The following is a 24,405-nucleotide window of genomic DNA, read 5'->3' as shown; positions in this document are numbered from 1 at the left end:
CAAACAGCCCATCTACGCAGGAAGATCTACGCTGACTGTGTTATGCTGCCCACGCCGTCACCATTCGCTGGGCTTTCTGTGCACTTCAGATATTAAAGACGGTTTTTATCAGAGCTTCCTGCCCCCCCGAGGGACCCTAGGCAGCTTTAGCAACCAATCGCTGTTCAGAATAAGACAGAATAAGATAAACAGGCAGATCAATAACGCTCTGAGAAGAGAATAAGCTCTGCATCAAATTGAGAGGAATAATACAGCGACTGCTGTGTATTAGAGTTTGGCACTTTTAAATGAAAGAAAACAACAGGAATTCAAATCAATGCGCTCCACAGATACCCATTTATCTACAATTGATTATAAATATATAGATTTTTTTTTAATGTTTGGCTATCGTACATGCAAAAATGACTCCACCCTACAGAAACACACTTTCTAGATGAGAGGCTAATCTCTGTATTTACATCCAAAACATTGAACATTATTAATGTACATTATTTACACATCAGAGGTGATCATGTGAATTATTGAGCGAGTAAGACGTGAACGAGTCAATCAGAAGTCACGTTAGCTCACAGGCTGGAGGCCTTGTTTACTTCTATCAGCGGGGGGTTCCTCTCCCAGCCCTGTCGAATGCGGGTCAGGGACCGGTCCACGCAGGGGAGGAGCAGCAGGATCTTGAGAACCAGCACCACGGAGGGCACGATCAGGCAGAGCATGTAGCCCGGAGGAGTGTACCACTTATAGGTGGAGGGGCGGAGAAACTTGTTCCACCCGTAGATGTAGCCATGAGCGGTGCATATGGACAGGGTCAGGTGGCCCAGCTTAGACTGTGGAAAAAGAATCATGTGACTATTCATATGTCATAAATGGAGCTCTGGGAAAAATAACGACTAATGACTTAAACCACAACTTTGTTTCATACTTTTGCGTGGCTGGTGGGGTTTAGACGTGTTGCCATGGAGATAGATCAATGTTTTTCTCCAGGTGGCAGGGTAAATGTTGAGCTAAACTAAAGCAAATGCAATTTTCCTCAGAAATGACAACCTGTCAGCCTGCAGAAGGCTGTAAAATAGATCATCATCTTCTTGACACGCTCTTTTAGTTAATATTATTCAACATATTACATTTTAATTGAATTTCAGTCTTCTCCGACACTACCTTCATAAATGAGGACAATAGCCGTACTTGGCTTTTCTTATGCTGCATTTTAGTTGGGATTATTGTGTAATTGGTGCAAATCTGTTGGAGAACTTCAGAATTGCTAAATTAACAACTCTTTCACTGCTGCTGACTTTTGTAACAAACCATCACAACAGGAATTCTATGAGAGTTCTGTCCTAATGGAATGAACAGCAGCACCATATATCTGATATAGCAAGCAACGTGGTACAAATGGGTTTTGTTGATCCTTTAACAAACTTTACGACCAGATAACAGAGATTATCTTGGCCACGACCTCGATTTCCCTCCCTCTCCAGGGGGGCTAACTCAGAGTCTGACCTTTACACAAATGGACCTATGGCCCGCATTAACGACCTTCTCCCCGGGGATTACAACAGGTATCATAATTCCATTTAATGAATAACTTAACATTTAAAATCCCAGGATGAAGCCGGCCAGATTTTTCTCCCCGCGCCTCTGTCGTCTAGTTAGTTAATTTTATCTCTGGGGAGATTATTGCCTCTAACTGTTACGACACAAACTCGGTAGAAAACCCGGGCGCCGTGTAGGGATCATAACGGTCTTAAAGGCCATTGGCTATAGATTGTAAACACTGATAAGTTGCACGTGCACATTTGTGTCCCGCGAGCCGACCTGAACAAAGCTGAACTCTCTCCAGCTGAGAGATCCTCCCACCGAGGGGAGAGACGTGAGTCCCAGCAGCAGGTAGAGGAAGAAGCCCAGGATCCCCAGCACGTAGAAGGAGTCGGTGCCCCACGCCTCCTTGTTGTCAAAGTAAAACGGGGTGGTTTTGTTGTTCTTCATCTGGGGGGAGACAGAGCGACAACGACAGTAGTGTCAATATGGCGAGTCCCCTCCTATACGCGTGGGGACGGCGGCGGCTGAACCAGATGGTCGTACCTCGTCCACCACGCGTGAGATGAGCTTGTGTCTGACGGCGTAGCGGATGGGGATGATGAATGTGTAGATTGCGTGAAGTAATGCCAAGCCCAGCGCGACCAGACCCATCTGCTTCCTGCACAGCATCCAGCGGTCCAGCCAGTTAGGGAAGCGCCTGGAAACGCACAGAGGCGAGGGGAGCACTTCAAAACGGAGACCCGTTTTTACAGCAGATTGGAGTTTTACGGCCTGGATTGAACTCGGACCGACTTGTATTTGGTTCCTCTGTAGAGCTGGAGAAAGGCGGCGATGCAACCGGGCAGGTAGCACAGAGACAGCATGACCAGAGAGACGATGGGAAACACCTGACGGACAAAGAGAATAAGCAACGACTTTAAAGGGAACCGGAACCTCCCGCCTACAGCACATTTAGGGAGAACAGGGCATGTTGCTACCTTGTTGGCCAGAGATATCATGATCCTATAGGAGATATCCTGGCCCGTCTCGACATACGCATAGATGACGTCTCTGATCAGCAGATAGAAGTAGAAGAAGCCCATAAGGCAAGCAGCCACCAGAAGAGGCAGCCTCCACTCAGGGAACAGTCGCAAGGGGAAGTCTTCCAGCTCCCTGGCTGCTGACAGACTCCCTCTGTCAAGAACGGTGAGGCCCAGTTTGGTGGCCATCTCTGACACTGCCTGCTTGGCGTTGGCGCTGTTGCCACACAGGTACACCTGGAACATGGAGGGAATTAATCTTTATTTGTGTTGCTTCCGTTACAATTGAGATTGGCTTTATCAATCTCCATCACAAAAATCAGGAGAATGAACCCTGAACAAGCAGCAGTGGCTGGAAATACTCCCTCTTAACAGGAGGAAACCTTGAGCAGGACCAGACTTATATGGGGGGAACGCTCCTGATTTTGAAAGAATGATGAATGACTTGAGTTAGACAGTGTTAGCACAGACAGAGTTGGAAAATATTGAGATTACTGGTGTGTGTGTGTGTGTGTGTGTGTGTGTGTGTGTGTGTGTGTCTCAAATACTTTGCCACGTACATCTCTGCTACCTCTCTATCCGCATTCTGTCACCACACCTGTGATTAAAATCGATTTGCTGACACCTTAATGGAGAGACAACACTTGTTCGGAGCCATTGGGATGAAAAACGCTAATATTTTCATCAATGAAAACAGCGTTTTCCACGATGATGAGCTTCTGTTTTTCCGGGTATTAATAATTACTCCATTACTGTTGGATGACTTGCCGGCTCAGCTCAAAATTTGCGACGCCTGAATTCACCGACCATTTGGGCCGGCGCAGTCATTAGTTCTCCACGGTGCCACTTCAGTCACTTTGACATGAAATCCATAGAATCCACTTTCTAAACACCTGCCTAATTTACATGCATGGTATGAAATCTTCTTTCCAGCTCATGCTGTGCCAACAGTTATTAGCGCACTCGTGGCCCTGTGATAAGCCAATCACAGCACCACCGAAGAGTAAAAAGCAGAACTGGAAGAAAGAGTCCTGGAATAATGATAAAAACCCAAACCGGTACGACTCAAATGGGCTCGGCACCTTGAAATAAACCTATAAAGTTTTTCGCTAACGGCTAAAAAAAACACACAGATTCCACACATCCTGCATAACCTGCACGCTCCATAATCTGTTTGTTTTAATGTGGAGGACTAACGAACACGCAGCACACACGAGTGTTCAAAGGGCCAAAATAGGAATCTGATTATCTTAGCAATTAAGCGCGCTAACACGTACCCGCACAGACGGTGGGAGGAAAGTTTCACTCTGATGCCAATAAGGTCTGCAGATTGAATCGAATTGGGCTGAATTGAGATGAGAGGGAGGGTGGGGGAAGAGGGGGAGGCATTCTGACAGGCGTATGGCGGAGATTGAACAGTTTTTTCCCCCAGGTGTGTGAATAAGTGGACCGGGCAGCCAGCCATGTCTCCCTACATTACTGAGGCAGGAACAGCAGGGGACGGCCGACAGACCAAATCTCCATCTGAATGTAAATGGGATGGAGACACCGCCCCGCTGTGGATCTAATCAAATTGCTGGTCAGAGAATGGCAAGCGTGGAGAAATACACACTGTAGCCGCATGCGTCTTCATGCCGCTACCTGTTTTCAAAGAAAATAGAGCAGTGCGGAGGTATCTGGGCGTGCATGGAGGGGGCTGTTTGTGAGTGGAGGCAGATTCAGGTTTGGTCTCCAGAGGGTCCAGTCTGTTTGTGTTGCTCTTTGTAGCTGTGAAAGGTTCTTTACTCCGCAACATCATGAACTGTATCTGTGTGTTTTTGCAGGCGTTGTCCTAATTTTCCTTCTCATTGTTAAGGAAAGAGGGCAGAATCAATCACTTGTAACAACCCAACTCCTCGTTTGTTTAATGCAAATGAGCTTCAGAACAGTCGCTAAGGAGTCCGAGAGCTGCTTATTCCAACTGTAATCCAGGAAATAAGGAAGCTGCTCTGGTCTGAAGTGGAACGTGTCTCATCACGAAGAGATCCGCTCGGTAATCTCCTCTCCTGTTACCGATCTGTCTCTGTATCTTCTACCGAGTCAAACAAAGCCTTCCTTAAATCTGAGAAGCTTCTCAGCTGTTGCTCTTGAAACCCTCCCGCAACTTTTAACGTATTCCCACATCTCACCTGTTTCCCCGCCAGAAGGCCGTTCTGCAGGGCCCAGGCAGACAGCGTGTTCAGGCCCTTCACCACATCGGCCCCGGGGACCAGTCTGAGGAACACACGACATGGATTTGACTTGTTATTTTTCCTCCAATACACACAGGTCGCAGCTAAACGTCTCAAAATCAATGTTGACGGTGTTGCCGTGAAGAAAAAGGCACAACAGGCTTCTTTGTCGGGGGAGCTACACCCTCTTTTTCATTTCTTTTAAGTTGGAGTGAAAAGTTTTGACGTCCTGTTGGGAAGACTTTACCACAAGCATGGAAAACTTTGGGGGTGAAAAGGCAACTATTGTGCAACAATGTTGAAAATACTTATAGATTCCTATTTATATAAAATACTATAAATCTATATAGCATAACTCAAGTAACTAGGCAGGAGACATATTTCTTTATCCTACCTCTGCAAATAGGCAGCATTGGCTTCTGGGTAGATTCCCTTTTTCAGGTTGTTGCTGAGATCGACCAGCACCTTTTACACAACACATCAGCACAGTCAGTCTATTATCTTGCTTTTCCCGTCTTTGATCTTTTCCCAAAATTCAACCGACTTCATTTAGACACGAACGACATCTAATTCACTGATATTTTCACCACCGTGAACTCTGGTAATACTGTAACAACTATATTAGCTGCTTTGGATTAGCATGAACTGCATCCACCAATCGCCAAAAATAACGTGATCCGTCACCGTAATGCCACATTTTTAGACATAAACTTTCTGTGCATGTTGACCAGTAATTGACCAAAAAAGGCAAATGTGTATTGGAGATGTTTCCCAATTTTAAAAAAACTGTTGGGGTCCAGTCTAGTAGCAAGAAGATGACGACAGAGCCGCTCCAACGACATGATGGATGTAGGAGACAGCAGGTGGTGAACAGAAGAACAGATACACGCAGAGTTTAGAGAGGGACTTCTGTTTGTTACAGCGCCTGAAGTCCGTCTAAATGGAGCCGCCTCGCAGCGCTGGGGTTTGTCTGGCTGCGTCTCTGAAGGTTTAAAGTTGAACTGTAATGGCTCCAGAGACGGGCGGGCTCGTTATCACCCTAACGTCCCCAGATAGTCTGACTGCAACACCACTGTTTCCTCAAACGGCACAGTTGAGCATTCGCCTTTACACAAGTTTGGACTGAACGTGCGCTCACTGGTAAAGATTCTACCTTTCCTTTAAGATGCGGCGTGAGGGTCGTCAGGAACTCGTAGTGCTCCCTGTGAACGCAAACAAAGATCAGGGAGGCTTCCTTGGCTGCTTCTGCGTGGCTCGCCACCTGAAAGGAAACCTGCGTTCAGACGCATGCACGGTATTCTCATCGCTTCCGGCCGTTGTACCACGCCGAGGTCCTGCGGAGGTTACCTCAGCCCCCTGAGGCACGGGGCCGCAGCTGTGGGGTCGGCGGCTGCCGTACACCACCCTGTACCCCGACTGGAGCAGACGCAGGCCCAGAGAGCGACCCAGGTCCCCCGTCCCGAAGATGCCCATCACCTCCGGGGCGCCCGCGGCGCCCACGGGATGCAGAGCCACGCTGTCTGGCTTCACATCGCTCTCGACTCCCATGTTTACTGACTGCGTGGTTTCCCGGGAGTCGGCGGCTGTATATTACTGTGGAATATGACCCCTACAAGGCCTCTCCCTCCACAAACGTGCACGTTGGTTATGTTGGCTGCTATTACGCTTGTAATCAGGATCACTTATCGCAAGTTTGGGAGTGTAAAATCGTGCATCTAGTCCAGTCTGAGAGTCATTGTGAGTCAGGGTCCAACCATCTGGGCGTTATCTTTTTATCTTTACATTCCCCAGGGAGATGGCTGGATCCAGCAGGATCGAGGACCCCCTGATCCGCTGCACGGGGAGCCATCTGATCTCCGTGGATGTAAGATTAACCTCAGCCTGACATTGGTTTTCAACATCTCCTCACTTCTTGGAAACACAAACCGCTTCAAAGGCAATATCCAGTTTGGCTTTCACATTCTAGCAGGAATAAAACAGGGAAGAAATTGTGTTATGCGGCTTTCCAGGGCTGCCTTTTTCTATCTCTTCTGTCTCCACGCTAGACGCGGCGCCATGTGGGAGATTCTGGCCCACAGATTCATTATCATTTCAAAACCCACTGTTCCAACCAAACGGCTGGCAGGAGAATTTGTGCAAATTTAGTGTTCATGCGCCTGTGGCTAAAACATCTGCAGCGTTGTGACATGAGCAGATTCAGCGGAGCGGAAAGCAAGCCCGACGAGTGTGTTTTGTGTGGCTGTGGGAAGCATCGTTTTGCAATGCTGTGTGCATGTGTTGGTATTGAGTGCCAAAATACTCATTCTACTAATAAAGTGAGGACATATTTTTACAAAGCGGAGCCATTCTGGCCTTGAAAGACATGGTGTTAAGATTGAGGTTAGGTTTAGGGTTGGGGTAGGAAAATACAAGTGTGTGTGTGTGTGTGTGTGTGTGTGTGTGTAAATGGGTCAGATGATCAGCACTAAAGTGCCTCAGCTGTGACGTGCAGCACCTCGGGACTCGTGGTCCTCAGATGGGGACGATACCTGACCGTGGAGGTGACACATGGCATCACATCAGCTTTATCGACTATTTGCGCAACTATACGCTCCTGACCGTAACAGCGGCCTCGTCAAAATCACAATCGCCGACCGCGCGTACATGGCCGGGAATATTTATGGCACAAAAAAGCGGCGCGTTACCTCAGGAGCTTTTATAGTGGAGTCCATAACTAAAGCATTAATGTCTACCTGGGGGATATCGCAGTAAAATGAGAAATCATTTTATGCCTAACCTTTAAGGCATCCATTCACTTGTAGCGCTGCTGGAATTGACCTGATAGCAGATTCACTCCGATGACTCATTTATTAGCCCTGCCTCCAGAAATTCTTTTCTTCTCCTCTTTATTTGCAGCCCTCAAACTTCTTTCTTTGTTTCTTTCTTTCCTTCTTTCTTTCCGCACATATCTGCTTGAAGTTGGTCTGCTTTGGTGCCACTTGACAAATGATGACAAAAGGCGTTAGCCTTAGAAACGTTAAAATCTCCCCGCGTTCACCAGGAGCCCATCACGCTGCTTTAACTGCGCTGTCAATCTCCACTTGTCAGCAACCAAAATAACTTTGGCCTGAAACGATTCAGTTGATCATAAAAAAGGATAATAGCAGTTTCTTCTGCATGGCCGTGCTCCCTTGGCAGCAAATTTATTATTTCATTCGCCATTATAGGACAATGACAGGACACAACCACAGACATTTCACCATTGTCAAAGCTCTACCTCGTATTTCCATTAGCAAGCAGCGGAGGCGCTAACAGGAAGCAGAGTGAGTCTTGTGACACGATGAAAGATTCTGAAGAGGCCAAACTTCTGATCCTCAAATTTGTGCGCTGCATTATTGAGGCGCAGTACATTTTTGATATCACAGAACAAAAACTGAGCCGCTGCCTGTTTTGTAAATATTGAATGGAGCGCCTGATCAATTCACTTCCATCAGTAGAAGCGGCAGCAGGATTTTCTTCACCCCATTTTCTTTTAGAAACCCAAATTTGGAACATCTTCATCCAGGTCATCATGAAGATCACCTGGGAGGTTGATAGATTTTGGATCAGGTCGTCTTGAATCGTGGCCTTTCTGGTTTCCTGGTCCCCGACGTCTGCTGTCTTTGTTCTGTTTGTCCCATTTTTGCTTTTTTACATTAAAAGCGAATGCGGCTTCTATCTTTGGGTGATCTTAAGAGCCGCATTTCCAGAATGCTTTTTGCATAAAAGACAATGACAACAATGTTTCAGCGTCCCCCGACAGCATCTACGTGATCACCTGACGTAACCAGAGTCTGTTTTCCTCTTTGTGTCGCATCTGCGTGGGGATTCGCATTATTTCCCATTTGTTTGTGTGGAAAGCTGTTTTGCTCTTTGGATTGTCACTAAAGTGCATCATGTTCCTGCTCTTGCTCTTGTAAAGCCGTCTTTTTAGTGCACGTGTTGTCATGCTGACGGGCATGTTCCTGCTCCTGCGCCCATCTGCCGGCCACTTTTCTCACTCCCTCCATTGTCGTCGCACTCTTGCCTCTTCACCTTCTGAGGAAGAACCAGATTCAACCTGGCGCCAGGTTGACCTCGGCGGTCTCCCCAAAAGGTCCAGAGCGAATTTCTTTTTCGCTTATCTGCAAACATCTTCCGACATTTAACGGTAAAGCTCTTGGGGACGCGATTACACCAAACACACGCCGAACTGCCATTTTACAAATGCCAGGTTGGGGTTGTTCACAAGAGGAGGTAAGCAGGTGTCCGCTGGGGACGTGTGGGATCGGCTTCCGCCCTAATGTGACTTCAGATGTTAAACATTTGCAAGATTCTTGTGACAGAGCAAATCAAATTCTGATCTGGAGCTCTCTGGAAAGCCCGCAAGCACATACCGAAGTGTCACGGTGCTGATTTCCGGCTCCCGGGGGCACTGATTTGGGAGTTTTCGAGCTGTTTCCAGCTGCCGGAAGATACCCAGAATGATAAGAGGAAATATTGTTGGAGACATTTTTCGAGGCGGTTAATATATTGTACCCATTTCTGTGCAGCTGTGGTGAAGAAAGAGCCGCCTGCAGGAGAGAAGCATTCTGAGAGAATTCCACCACATGATGGCTATGACTTTAATGCATTTGGTATGAGGTTCAGATCGAGGTTGCGACTGCGCGCCGGTTTTGAGGTTGTCGAGAATCTGGACTGACAGAAGGAGAGAACGGCGACGATACAAAGAGAGACAGAAGGAGAAATGCAACTTAGAGACGCAGAAATTGTGCCTAAGAAGAACAAAGACTTTGTTCTAACCAGAGTTTCCCTCAAGTATTCCCGGAAATATTCTATAAATATTCCATTACCAGCCTCTCAGACAGTCACGTCGGGGAGGTTCATAATGAAAACACTTAGAATAGGTTTAAGGGGAACCAGAAATACTGTGGCTGAAAGGATAACCTATTTCTGCAGATGTTCCTCTTTGATGAAACTGCAGCCTCAGGCCTGACGATCACCCCCCGCTACTCGGCGCGTGTACTGTTTACACATCCTCTTCGGGACGTTCCAGTTGGGTTTGTGTGACTTTGCCGGTGTGTCCGTGCGCATGGTCGGGGTGACCTCATAGGCCTGTAAACTGAAACATCTCTGAGAACTCGGGTGACGTGGTCTCCTATCTCCGCCTAACAGGATGAGCGCCGGCTGCACGTTTGAAGTGTGGGATCTTATCTGGAATGTGAAGCTGCAGAAATCAGAGGCAGGGAGGCGTCGTGCGAAACTGGAGATTTAGAGATTTTCCTTTTTATGTGGCATGCTTAATTCAGGATCCGACCCCTTATTTTTCCACCACAGAAGGGACGCACGCACAAAAAAAAAAAAAAAAAACCCCACACAAAGACAACAATCGTCTCATCCTCTTCTTGGAAAGCAGGATTTGATTATCTTTGCTCAACATCTTCCTTCCATCCCGCGTCACACTCTGTATTATATCTAAGATAGACGGAGCCAGGCGCCACCATTCTGGTTGCCACGCTGGGAGAGTCGAGATTGAAATCTCTGATGTGTCCGTGTCGTTCTATATAATCATATCTTTGACAAACAGCTGCGGTCTGCAAATAGAAGGCATCCAAGCGGCTCCTCCTTAGTTCCTGCAGGAAAATTTGCGGCCCATTATAATGCTGAAATAGGCCTAAATAAATTTTCAAGCCCGTCTCCTCGGCGTTACCTCCAGACACGTGAAATAGCTGACATGGTGCTGAAAAGGCTGACACAGAAGTCTAATTCTGTACGGATGAAAACCCACAGTCATACCAGGTAGAATTTCATTGCTCCACAGCAGGAGGGGGGGGGGGGCAACACAGCGGGCAAAGCCCACCAAACTTTATGAAGGAGTGTTTATTAAGGGGAATTAGGTGAACTGCTGATCTGTTTTGGTGCATAATATACATGCAATATCCAGAAAGGTCATTCTAGTCTCATTTTCCTGTAATATGGCTTCTGGGATGAGCCTGCTCTCACCAACCTGATCTGTGGGAAAAAAATGTTTTCAGGCCGGCAGCTGTTAGATTGGTAGCATACATTTAATTGGGGTCTCGTCTGTCACGCCTGCCTGTGGTGGTCTGAAAGGCTGCATTTGCAAAACGCCGTTGCTTCTTGCTAAATGCTATTTCTGTGCTTTTGTCGAGCGATTTCAATAATTGCTGGAAGAACTGCTATTTGGATGTTTTCGGAAACAACAGCCTCTATTGACTGGAGTCTTCTAGCACGCGTGGACAGAAAAGGATGTCGCAATACATGTTTAACAGCCTCAGTGTTGACTGGCCGCTCTTTTATCCCAAAATAACTCTGTATTATTACTAACACAAAGCCAAAATTGGGCTCAGTTGGAAATGAGAAGTTATTTACTGCAGATTTCTTTGCATTCCCAAACAGACCAGCTTCACTCCTGTAATTTCCTGTAGTTTCTCTGGCAAATTTGCAAGTTAATGGTCGATGTTATTGTTAAATCTCCAGCAGGAATGGGGAGTAAACAGATCTGCGGCACTTCTGTATTCAAGAAAAGGGGAAAGTGAGACTTTTGTTCAGTGCTGGAGTGGCTGACCTGACTCTCTATGCTCACTTCCTTGAGACAAACATGTCTGCAAACAAATTTCTTAAAGTAAAATCTGGATGTGAGATTTAATCAAATCTGTGAATGGAAGAGAATTGTGCGAAAACTGGATGTAAATAAATCTAAAACAGTCTTACAACGATACAAAAAAGTTTATAAGGGTCAATAAAGTGTCCGTGATGCTCTAAATCAGTAAAATGTATCTTTATTCTGTTCGGTGCAGCAAAGAGACATATTAGATGCCAGATGTCTCCGGGTCCAGATAGGACGTCCTCTTCCCCCGGTGGCAGAGTTAAGCCACTGCACCCTTAACAAAACAAAAACCACCCAACGTGGACAACCCATAACAACCCATCCAACTCTCACCCAAACACTGATATGAGTCGATAAGATGATATGAAATGCATGTGACTTGGCCGCGTGTAGGCGTGACACACACACATTGATGGTTAACCACTGTGTGTTAAAATGCCTAAGCAGCCATTTATCACACTCATCCTGTAAACCATAAAGCGTTACACCCCCTTAAAACCCTGTTTTATGACGATTAGAAAACCCTCCTAATATCCCAATGTCGGGATGCTGCGACAAAACACTCCGATTGGAGCCAAATGGATAACAGTGAATGGAAAATTGTAGCCTGGGCCCGTAATGAAGCAGCACAGCCGTTTCTGTGCTTCGAGGATACATCAGGTGACACGAAAAGGAATTCTGCGCCTCGGCACCAGTACAGCTCTGCGGGTTGTTTACACATCTGTTCTCGCAACCGCAAACTAGTTCTGTGAGGACTTCCAACAATCCACAATAAAGTTCCATTAAAGAATATGAGCAGGCTCCAGCTGCTGCCCCCGCCTCGCTCCCCCATTAACCACAACAAGATATTAGAGCACCCTCTACTGAACCAGCATCAGCCTCTGGACTGTTACAATATACACATTTAACAGTTGAGAAGATGCTTTTACACACAGTGTTTATGTGCTCCCGTGTGTGTGTGTGCGTGTGTGTGTGTGTGTGTGTGTGTGTGTGTGTGTGGACATGTTGACTGTACTGACCACAATCCTTATAACAAACAACCCAATAGGTCCATGTAGGATTCGGTGGCAGCGGACAAACTGCCAGGATTGACTCCCACTTTAAGAGGGTAGGAGAGCTTAAGGGGGCCCCAGGGGGACAAATGGATCAAAAGGATTTCGATTTGATGATGTTGTTGTAGATATATATCAAATTTAGTTTTAACCTGCCAAAATGACAGATTGTACGTGAACCCTAAACGTGCATATGTACACATATATATGTCTGTCAGCTTCTATAATAATAATAGAGAGATAGAACACGTGTTCACTGGAGCTCTGCTAATAAGACACTGCTTTCTCCTGCATTCTAGTGTCTAATCTAGGTTTTCATACAGACAGAACTATTCATTGTCTTCTTGGGCAAACTAATCTGTCAGCTCTGCAAATCCAACGCGCCACTCTCCATCCTGCGTGATTCCATTATGTTCCATTGTGCTGAACATCCCTACGCTTTCATTCAAGATTGTCTCTAAATAGCAGGTGGTTCTGGCGGCGATAAGAAATGCATATTTAGAGGATAAATGAGTAAATACCAATGATGAATGGGTGAAGGATGTAAGATTTCTATACTGCCACAGGAGCTCAAGTCTGTCCTCTCTACTCTCTTTAGGGTGTGTGTGTGTGTGTGTGTGTGTGTGTGTGTGTGTTATCATGTTATCATGCATCATTAAGCTCCGCATGTCTCAGATTGATAGAAAATGAGCTTTCGGATATCGACTCAGGGTCAATGTTAGTTCCAGGTCATGTGACCTGAAAGGGAGATCGACTGTAACCCGAATGACTGCCTGTATCAACAGATCATGTGATCCAGCGCATGGCTGTTTTAATGCTACCACCTGTGGGTGAACTCATTTATTCCATCAAAAATGCATCTTTCTGGAATCATATTTCATCCAAACCTTCATATGTGTGTTTTCTCTTCCAGCATTTCTCAGGAGCAACTGTGGACTCTGGAGGATCCTCTTGCATGAAAGGAGAGCCTGGAAGTAAACCACCAACCCGATGTTGACCGCAGCCATGAGGCCTTCAGGCTTCATTCAACAAGGCTTCATTCTCCAGGTGGGAGAAACACTGTGCAAATTCCAAAGGTCAAACTTTCAGCTTGAAGTCAGGTGACGGCGGTCATGTGACTGTCTGCAGCCAGCAGTGTGCTAACAGTTTAGAGGCACAGAAACATTGTTGATATTTACAGCAAAGTTATTTTGCGGCGCTCGTGTCGCTGCTGTGTTGCGCACGCCAGCGCGCGGTCGGGTCTGTGTCCTCCATTTGTGTCCATCTCGACGTGCAAATGGGTTTGCTCAAATATTCCATTCAGTCAAATTGACCCCATTTAAAAAGGGGACAGATGGGAAAGTGGTGATGGAGGCTTCCCGTTTCAAATCAGCATAAGACGCAATTCATGCACGTGTACGCTAATGTGCATGTAAGAAAGAGACAGAGGGATGGAGAATGAGAGGGAGAGGGAGAGCCAGTTTGTGCAGTGTGGGTTAATTGCTATGTGACCATGCGGAGAACGGCGAACCCTGACAAGTCACGGGCCAAACGCACTTTTTTCTGATTGACTTGCAGCAGAAAAGGAAATTCTAATTACTCTCAACACCCTTGTTCCCGACCTTCCTTCTCAGCAAACCAGCAACCGGACCGAGGAGGAAACGCTCCAGTGACAACATGGCGATCTTCTACAATGTGGTTATCTTACATTTTGTTTAAGTGATTCGATCCGGCTGATCTGGGGCCACATCTCCAACATCCTCAAACAACTTGTCGGGAAACTTGAATTGGTTCTTACTTTAGGGAAGCGCTGCTGGGCTTTCCCCGAGACCACGAAACACTCGTCCTGGAGGAGCAAAGCACCACAACACCCCAGACAAACACTGACTCGGCTGGTCCCCAGTAAGGGGCTAACCGATGTGACCACAAACCAGGATGGAAACGACTTGACAAAACATATTTACACATGCCAAAAACACAACGGCCTGTGATGGAGATACTTTTCTCAACTGATAATCCTCACGGGTACAAAAACAAGTCCTGATAGGGGAAACTGCACTTTCTTACATCCCTATTGAGTGTGTGTGCGTGTGTGTGTGTGTGTGTGTGTGTGTGTGTGTGTGTGTGTGTGTGTGTGTGTGTGTGTGTGTGTCTGTGTGTGTGTGTGTCACTGAGGCTTAATCCCCCTGGCTTTGTCTAGGTCACGTCTTCTGTCAGGTAGCCTTGGAGATTTGCAGGAAATGCCAATGGAACGTCTTTGTGTCAGCAGTGGAGAATAATTAGTCTCAGACCTCCTGAGCTACAGATTGACATGTAGTGTGATTCACACTTACTGGCCCAATGTGTGAGTGTGTGGGACGGAGTGGCAGCATGCGTATCCTCTACGTGCACACAGGACTGGAATGGATGAGGCCCATGCACGGTGGTTAAAATTGAGTGGGGACGTTGTCACACTGAGCGGAGACACGTTGTTTTGTATGCTAATGTTTTCTATTGTGTCAGAAAATGCTGTTTCCGCTTTTGGAAAGATGGCATTGAATTTTATTGTGATATTTCTGCGTCTTTCCCGCGGCCAGTTTACACGTGTACATGACAGACATGTCCGAGAGACAGCGTGTGAATGTAATGTTGTAAAGACTTCGTATTCACCTGTGTGTGCGTGTGCAAGGGGGAACACGCGTGCACGTGTCTTATTGTTAATGTCACGGAGACAAACGTGTGAAAGCTGTCAAAAAAGCCATCAGCTCCCTAAAATAGACGGTCCCCGTGGAAACGAGCGCTTCACATTTGTATGACAAAAGCCCAGATTGTGGGACAGTGACAATGATTAATTATAGATTAGAGATGACGGTAGACAAACACATTCATGTAGGAAACACGCTTGCGTGCCAGCACGTGCACACACTCACAATGCCCGCAAGACAGCACCAGAAAGGTCAAAATGTCAAACATTTTTCTTTTTTTTTTAAATATAAATTTAAAAATCAATGGGGCCCTTGGGGATTTAAACTTTAAAAGACTCAAACAAACTCCAGTAATGGACTTGGTATACTTACTGTTCTTCCTGTTTTTTAAACATCTTTGCATCCATTAATTGATTTTATTTTTTTGGAAAGCTCTTCCCAGATAGATCCACTGTTTTTAATGTTAATGACCTAAAATGCTCCTTTTTGGATCTAAAAAAGAAAAACCATCCCGCATTGCTCCAAATGATGTGAACATATATTTGTCCTAATCATGCTGGTTCATAGGGCAGCTCTAGTTTGAGAATCATACTGGCAAAACAATTCACCAGTTCATCGCTGATGATGAACTATTTCTGTAGACAACATGTGAAAAAAAGAAAGAAAGAAAGAAAATCTGGCTGCCGGCATTCCTGAAATATGGCACCTACAGAGCGGGACACACAGACAACCTGCAAACACAATGCCTCTGGCCATGGCGCTCACTTCTTCAGTCATAAAAATTTCCTTCCAAACCAGGCAGAAAAATATATTTAGACAGGCGAAATACCAAACGGTGGTTAATAAAAAACCAGAGTGTCTGAAGGACATGACACAGCAGAAGTGCGCTCCTTTCACCGTCTACCTTCAGAGAAATCCAAAATAGCTCATGGGTCACGATAAATACCAGCCCGTTCAGAGTGACTCATGCTCCGGTGCCACATTCCATCTCACTTTGCTCCAGGTTCATTGGTCTAAAGACGGCGCTGCGGTCTGCGGTTCACGTCTTTATTCCTGCATTTGCGTTTGTCTCGGCCAGAGTAGAAGCGCACGAGTGGGAGAGGCGAGGCCTCTAACGTGCCGTGATGGCCTGACTCATTAGTGGCCATATTGGGGCAGAGAGCCGGCGTGGGAAAGAGATCCATCCTCAGACGGCCGTGAGTCGGTGATGGAGCGGAAATCTCTGCTATCCGTGCTGTTCTGTAGCAACAGCGCTCCCCGTGCAGGAGAGACGGATAATTAAAAGATAGGCCGATAATACGGAAGAGCAGCGGGAGCTCTGTGACACCCGTCTCCCTCCCTCCCTCGCTCTCCTCCTCTCTGACTCCGAAGTAATTAAAACAGAAAGTTCTCAGAACCCCTCACACACCTCTGCAGAGAACTCTCCTCCCCCTGTTTTCAATTACGCTCGGGTCATCAACAAATGATTTTTTTTTTTTTTGTCCCCAATCCGAATGAGAAAATTTACAGAAACCGTCGGGAGGAACCTGTTAAGGGCAGAACCTGGTTTGTGGGTGCAATTACCGAGCAGTTCAACTGCTTCACGCTAAGAATAGAGGAATTGGCTGCTGTTGCAGGCTGAGCAGAACCAAAGCAAACACCTCAGGGGAGCAGTTGCACTAATATTTATTGTACTGCTGTAATTATAGCCGCTACACTTCTTATTCCTTAGCTTACACGCCACCTGGAAACGGGTCGCTTCCGTAAATGATGTTTGGGGATTTGTTGGGAATAAACCAACTGGGTTCGGCCAGAACACAAATGTGGTTTCGAGAAGTCTAGACCTCTAGGCCTGGTCTGCACTTTGGCCCTGTTAAAATTATTTGAAGACCCCCCCCCCACACACACACACAACCAGGTTATGAGTAGAATTTTCCCCGATTTTTGTCCCAAAGGCGCCAGCCTGAAGAAGCCCGAGGAGTCAATATGTAAATATGGCCGAGCAGCTTCGACCCGCCACCAGAGCGTGTGATGAGGTCCCATAGCTTCACTCCAGTTATTTCTGCCGCGTCCATGGAGCTAACTGGCAGGTAATGAAGGCAACCCTGGATGTGCAGGTCTGTATTGGGGACGGACCTTCAGCAGTTCCCCAACCACAATCCCCAAAACTGACTTGTTCCTCCTGCTGTGGTGAACTCTGCTCAAGTGTTGTTCTTTCTTTCTCCCTCCATGTGTCGCTCTGCCCGGCTCAGCCTCGGAAAGACACGGATCGATTTTGTCCAAAGCTCATCTCTCCCTGCGTCTCCGCGGCTTCATCGCTGGTCTTCCTCATTCTGTCACACTACGCTGTAATCTCCCCCTGTCTGGTTGGCTCTCGATCATTCATTCTGCTTATATTTCACTTCTATCTCTCCCGTTCACTTGAGAGGCGTTGCTGGCCTGAAGGCTTTTGTGTGTGTGTGTGAGAGAGAGGGGGGTGGGGGGGTGGGGGAGAGAACTGCGAGAGATTTTCTAAATCCCAGGTAAGAGCAGAGCTTTTCTGCAGGAGAATTTCATTTCAACACTTCTCATCTTGCACAGAGTGCAGGAGGATAGGATTCTCCCAGTTATGAATCCAATAACCATGTTGGGAGTGTGTATGTGTGTGTGTGTGTGTGTGTGTGTGTGTGTGTGTGTGTGTGTGTGTGTGTGTGAGAGAGAGAGAGAGAGAGAGAGAGAGAGAGAGAGAGAGAGAGAGAGAGAGAGAGAGAGAGAGAGAGAGAGAGAGAGAGTCTGTTTATAGGATTGGAAGTTACATCCATAAACTGAGCTGAAGGTCAGAAGGAAGAAGAGAGGAAATAGAAAGATTTGTGTGTGTGTGTGTGTGTGTGTGTCTGTGAGTGAGTGTGTGTACGTGCATGTGTGCATGAGAAAAGTAGGAAAAGAGGTTGTGAATTCAGCATAGGACCAATCCATATGTTAACAGCCCTGTGCAGACGTACAAACACACACACACGGACATGGACAAAGACACACACACTTGTATGCACCCTGCAGCAGAGTGGCAAAGAGTGTATTGAGTTAGAGAGCTGAGGTCAGCTTTAAATCATTACAGGTCACCATGGCATGCCTGGCTACCAGATTAGATTTAAGTCTAGCTGATAGACCCAGTCAAGCACATTAAAACACACACACACACACACACACACGTACACACACTGGTGCTTGGAATAAACAGAAAAGTGGAAGCCCCAGCACATTAATCACAGATAGACTGGGTTGAATGTGCTCCGCAGCAGCTTTGGTTTCGAGCGGCTTCCTGACCCCGAAGAGTAAACAGTCATACATGCAAAAGATAAAAGCTTCTCCCAGCGGAGACGACTGTTGGGAAACCAGCCCATTAGGAAGTTGAAGACACTGATTAGATTAAAGCGGCCTGAGCCGGCCCGCCGTACTGCTCCGGCTCCAGTCGCTCTCAGCACCGCCGTGACACACGGCGAGGCCGAGCCGCGGCCGCAGCGGCGATCCGTCAGGATAGAGAGGTGTCTGACTGCGCGTGTGCGCCACCGGACGAGAGGGAACGGCGGAGCGGCGGCGTTTTATCGGCGAGGCATCTCTGCTTTCAACTTCAAGTGCGAAAACAACCCTATAAAGCTCGCGGGGCGGGCTGTATGTTACGGCGTACAAAGACGGGCCGATAGATCTCGCTGTCTACTCTGTCGGCCTTCTCCTTCTGTGTAACAAGAAGAATCCAGTGAAAGATGGAAGATGACCCCTTCACCAGCGCCCCCCCCACACACACACACACACACACAGACACACACACACTCCACCCCCCATTCCTACTATCTTCCTGCCCCAGCAGCATCTCTTTTAGGTGATGTATGTGTGACCTTCAGTGCTGAATCTACCATTTGCTGCCCGGAGGATATTTAACTGCATCCCATGATTCACGTGACCCCGCCCCTCCTGACCCGGCCGGAGCAGAGGCGCACCGATCCCTGACCGGATAAGGGCCTTCTCCAAATAAGCCCGGATGGGCGGGGCAGCTCCCCTCCCCACCGCCCCACGTTTATCATTGGCGGGGGTGGAGACTGCGCTCTCTCCTCTATTGAATCTTAAATGTCACTTCTTTGGAGTGGACTACTCCCGCCACGCTGGCGTTTATTTCGCTCTGGGAGGAGCCAGGATCTCATCTAAAGGCCTTATTTATTATTAACGTTGCCCTGTTGATATTCTAATAAAATTAACTGGCCTTCCAAACAGCACTTCACGGCCTCTAAGGAGGGAAAGTATTCGTCTGATGGTGTTTACCGCCGTGAATGTTATCCACACGGAATGCAAAGCTGAATAACCAGTCTGGTTATTTACACAGACTTGACCCCAAGATGACCCCCCAGGTGCTTTCATTCCTACGCAGCCTTTGTTTATCATCTTATAAGTACTGTTTAATTAATACCTATTTACCTTTGTGAACCCTCCAAACCTCATTAGATGGCTGGTGGAGTTTGAATAGAAGAGCCTGATTGGATGAGACTGTTGGGAAATGATGTAGCCGTGATGGTCAAGGGTGTGTTGGCGGGGGAGGTCTTACCAGGCCGCCGTCTCCGTCAAGAGGAGGGAGGCCAAGAACGCCGGCGAGCCTTTCATTAAGGCCGCTGTTGTGTCTTCCCGCAACTCCGAGGGCCATTTCCTTTCATCTGACGGGCCGCGTGTGCTGATTATCTTCCAAAAGGGGAAGCGAAGGAACGAGGAGGAAAAGTCGGCGGAGGGGAGAGGTGGGAACGCCGCGCGAGGCGGTTTGGAGCCGAGTGAAATTAATTACTGTCAAAGTTCAGCCGCGGTTCTGAGCATCCAGGCCGCGCGCGTACATGAAAGGGTGACGTGCATCTTTACCCCGAGACGACGCGCGTCTACGTGTGACAGGTTTGCAGTCTCATTAAGGCCGTTGAGCGCTGCGCCTTAATCTTCCCCGCGTTCCGCAGCACGTCCGCCTCTGACATGGTTCCCCCATTGAGCGCGGGGCCGAGAGGGTTCGCGTCAGCGCACCGCTGCCCACACATCAAACGCGTGCGCGCCAGAGGGGGACTAATTGACCACCGACCAGGAGATCAAGTCGGCAGCCAAAGCCGGCTTGTCAGTTCTGATCCGCCGAAGTCTGACCCCTCATCTGATATCTCCGCCATCGCTCCCCTCTACTTGAAGCTGAGTGCAGACCAGCCCACTCCTCTTGTCTCCCTGGACCCCCCTCTGACCAGTGCTGTCCAGCTTCTCATTCCCTCTATTTATACACCCAGGCGGAGCATAATGCTGCAGGAGCCCGCCACTAAATATAAATCATCCTCTCCCTCTCTCTCTCTCTCACTCTGTCATTCTGATTGTCCCTGCACTCTCGCTCATTTGTTCTCTTTATTTCTCCTTCCTACCCCCCTAACCAGTCCCAGTCCTCGTCCCCTCGCTCGCCACCTTACACAAACCCAACTCTAATAAATTGTGGCACTGGTAATTACACATACCCCACCGGTAAAAATTCTTTTGCTTCCATTTACATTTAGATTACCGAATATTTCATTCCGACCAGTCTGTCGTGCGTGCGTGCGAGACCCGGGCGCTATTTGACCAGGCTCACGTGCAGACGCAACAGTTTATGATCAGGCACATATGTGTGCTCTATATATGTACGGGCAGGCGCGCACACCCACCTACAGGAGGGCATATACCACATATACGCATGCAAATGGCATTCACGCTCACGCAAACCCTCAGCAATAAATCTTGATGTTCAGCAGCCCACACAGGCAAAGGCAAGAGGAGCGAAAACCTAATTCTGCAAATCTATTAAGTATGAAGACAGACGCTAACAGCCACACTCAGGAAAGGGGAGGCTAGAGCGGCTCTTTGAGAAATCCAGGACTCTCTGGGCTTGTTTAGAGGTACGGTAAACATTCCACCATGAACGTGTTCACCACGGCCTTGCTGGTCCCTCTCTCCCTATCACACACACACACACACACGCACACGCACACGCACACACGCATAAATCATCAAAATTTCCCTCCTTCTAGATCGTTCAGATGCAATCTTGCCATGTGTAGAAGACGGCGGCATGAGCCCCAGACCTAACTGTAATATTTCACAGCTTTATATGAATATGAGAGAGGGAAGAGAGCCAAAGGCAGCGACGGGGGAAAACGGATACCGACAAGATTTCTCTTTTTTTTTCACCATCTTTCCTTCACTCTGTTTTTCCCTCCTTTCTTTCTGTCTACACCCACTCTCCTCTTCGTGGTATTACTGCATCATTTCCAACAGTAATGAGTGCACCAGGAGCAGGAAGAAAGCAGGCGAGCAGGAAGATACTTCAGGGAATTGGAGTGTTTAAAATATACACAACAGTTTTCCTCTTGTGGCTAATCAGAGCAAACACCATCCCTCCCACACCCACACACGTGCACACGCACACCTCTGCCTTGCCACAATCTGGAGACGCAGATTCCTGCGGCGTGACACGCTCGCATCCACGTCCGCCGATTTTTGCCTTCAGAACAATGAAAAAAAAAGTAAAATAAGGAAGCAAACGCTGAATGTTTCAGTTAATGTTGAGGACTTTTGAGTGTGTGTGTACGCTTGAACGCATACACTGAATGCTCTGGTGGCTCTCAGTGGGGGCTCCAGGATGCAGAAGATAGACATTACTGCTTAAATGCTTGTCAAAGTAGGTTTTAAGCAGAGCTTTAGCCAGAATACAGAAAAGAGGCAAATCTGATATGGTATATGAGATCAGGGTGACCTGTTGGGTGTGTACATCTCCACCCATGTGACGCATCACACACGGGAGTGTTTAGCTCATGGAAGCTGATTTTCCCATGCTGACATCTCTGTCCTGTTACAAACCACACATTAGCCAAACAAAATAACCTAATTTAGGCTTGTGGCTCCGTCTTTCTTCGAGCTTATTCAATTGAATTTGAGATGATCTGGTGATAGATGCACATACTGTCTGGCAGAAAGCAGCCGCGCACCGCGTCTGGAATACATTTGTGATACAAACAGGCCCGTAAGACATCTACAAGTGGAACTCGGAGCTTTACCCAAGCAAACAGAACCCTCCTCATCCCATTTCCTCTTGTGCGACTCATTGCTGAGACAGTCAGTGAAATACTGCACGGTCCTTAAATGTTAAGGGTTGCTGTCCTTCTTTTGCTGCTCGCCATGTTTTTGCCTCTGTCCTTCTACAAATATTTCCATCGCTGTACATCACTCGAGCGGTTCTTGCAGTGGAGAGTGAATCCATCATGGGGGGGGGCGTTCACCTGTCTGCTGATAAAACCAGAGAGGGTCACCACACTAGCTTAAACAAGCATTGTGGTTAGATAGTCCGATAATGGGCCCGCCTACAATGAGTGTCGCACCCCCTCTGTGCTTCATTTGTTCTACTGTAAGGTCCCCGGGGGGGGTCAACTCTCTCATGTTGGAGGGCATGCAGATAAAAACAGCAGCATCACACACTTTCTGAGTCGCGCTGGCTCAAACCCAAACAAGCAGCGTCGCTTTGAACAACAGCACCGAGCCCGGCGTAATGATGCAAGCATGTGCGGTACCAAAGGGCCGTGGTGGGAGGGAGCCTGGCCTCCAGGACCGGAACGAACCCAGTAAGGACTGGATGAAAAAGCTAAGGGAGACAAGGACACGGCTGCGCGCTGGCTCAATCACGTTTGTGTTGACGTGTCTGATGGGTTGAAACGCAGAAAAGGTTGTTTTCATTTGGTCGACACGACGTCCTCATGTTGTTTCTTGCATGAAAGCCAGTGTGAGAAATGTTCTCTCTTCTCTGCAATAAATAATCTCCAGTCTTTAAACCCTGCCATTGATTAGAACATTAAAATCTAATTTGTTTGTAGAAATGGCTTATTTTGAGTGTTTCACTTTATTAAAAAACAATGTTATTTGAAATATATTGCTTTGTTTTAGTGCATGGTTGATCTGCTGGACTCCTTAAAGAGCTTTTCTCCCTCCGATGGGCTCCATCTCCAGTTCTAAAACAGCTAACTAAACATGGGAGTCATTCAGTCAGACATGTTTGGAGCACACAGGGATTCCCAAAAAGGAGGAAGTGTGTGTGTGTGTGTGTGTGTGTGTGTGTTAGCCTCAGATTCTGCAAAAATGGACCATCATCTTTAGAAAAACTTCCCCTTAAATCTGTTTTCCCTGAGCTAATTTCTGAAATGTTAATTATAGTGTGAATTAACAAATCCCGACAATGTTTCCGTTCCCATAATGGATCTGTTTCTGTTTCACTACTGCCAAATATCCCCTGAACGCATCACGAACTTCATCTGAAGATTAAAAAAAAAAACACTTTTATTTCCAGGAGAGATAAACTTCAAGTAGCATCTTGAACTTGATGGGATAATCTCTGTTGCTTGTATAAGAGAGAAAAACACGGGGTACCTCACCGTGTTGTGTCCCTCAGTGTCCTTCTACCTCGTGTTTACCCCGAAAACCCGGAGCTGTCGGTGTTTACGTCGCACAAAAGGGACCCTAATCCCCGGCTGAATATGCATGGAGCTGGGCGCAGGACTGCGGCCCCTTCGCAGGTTTAACACCTTCAGCTCCGCGCTGGCGGAGAGCACCGGGGTTCAGAGCTGCTCCTCGGGGCTGAAATAGGGAGATGCGCGTTATTCAGGGGCTGCACGGCGCGTTACCGGGGAGGATGGCGCTGCTCAGACATCTACTGTCACCCGGCACCGCAAAAAGTTCCCCTTCTCCAAGGAACAGACGTATAATCATGGACTTAGAGGAGAGAAAAGGGCTGGTGTGGAGGGGGAAGAGGGCAGGCAGGGGGGAGGGGAGGGGAGGGAGACATGGAGGGAGTTCAATTCTGAGTTACTCAAGCAAAGCGGTGAACGAAATGATCTCCCAGTCGCAGCCCTGCGCACGGGAAAGAGCTGCAATACAGACGGCAGCAATCAGGGATCCAGGGGGTCCCCGAAGAGCCACACACACACACACACATACAGAGAGAGAGAGAGAGAGAGAGAGAGAGAGAAGAGGAGAGAGAGAGAGCGTTTCTTCCCTGAGATGCACTCCGGAGCACTTCTGCTCTGAAGCCCGGTAATAACAACACGGAGGACTTCACAGGACGGGCGGTTTTTAAGGAGGCAGAGGACAAGACAGACGGGGTCAAACGCTCCCCCTCTCTTTGCAGTCCGGCTCGTGCCTGATGCAAAGGCGCACCTGCGAGAGAACCCCCGCCGGGGTGCTGTTGCTTCCCTGAGGCTGCTGCTGCTGCTGCTGCTGCGGGGAGGGAGGGAGGGAGGGAAGGCGAGAGGGGGAGAGAGA

At 47.7% G+C, this 24,405-nt stretch overlaps 1 protein-coding gene across 1 annotated transcript; it reads right to left on the bottom strand.

The window, feature by feature from the left end:
* Positions 1 to 342: 342 nt before the first annotated feature.
* LOC101074487 (metalloreductase STEAP4-like) lies at positions 343 to 6,301 on the bottom strand. The gene is made up of 9 exons (XM_029838997.1): positions 6,113 to 6,301; positions 5,919 to 6,026; positions 5,160 to 5,230; positions 4,724 to 4,808; positions 2,514 to 2,792; positions 2,329 to 2,423; positions 2,080 to 2,233; positions 1,813 to 1,983; positions 343 to 824 (listed from the first exon to the last, which is right to left on the bottom strand). Exons 1-9 carry the CDS (start codon positions 6,236 to 6,238, stop codon positions 567 to 569), a joined length of 1,347 nt encoding a protein of 448 aa, XP_029694857.1. The 5' UTR covers positions 6,239 to 6,301; the 3' UTR covers positions 343 to 566.
* Between the last annotated feature and the right edge of the window lie 18,104 nt (positions 6,302 to 24,405).

The sequence above is a fragment of the Takifugu rubripes genome, chromosome 7, assembly GCF_901000725.2.
Source record: "Takifugu rubripes chromosome 7, fTakRub1.2, whole genome shotgun sequence".
NCBI classification, from domain to species: Eukaryota; Metazoa; Chordata; class Actinopteri; order Tetraodontiformes; family Tetraodontidae; genus Takifugu; species Takifugu rubripes.
The sequence above is the reverse complement of the archived record's forward strand: the minus strand, read 5'-3'. Positions and strand labels throughout refer to the sequence as shown.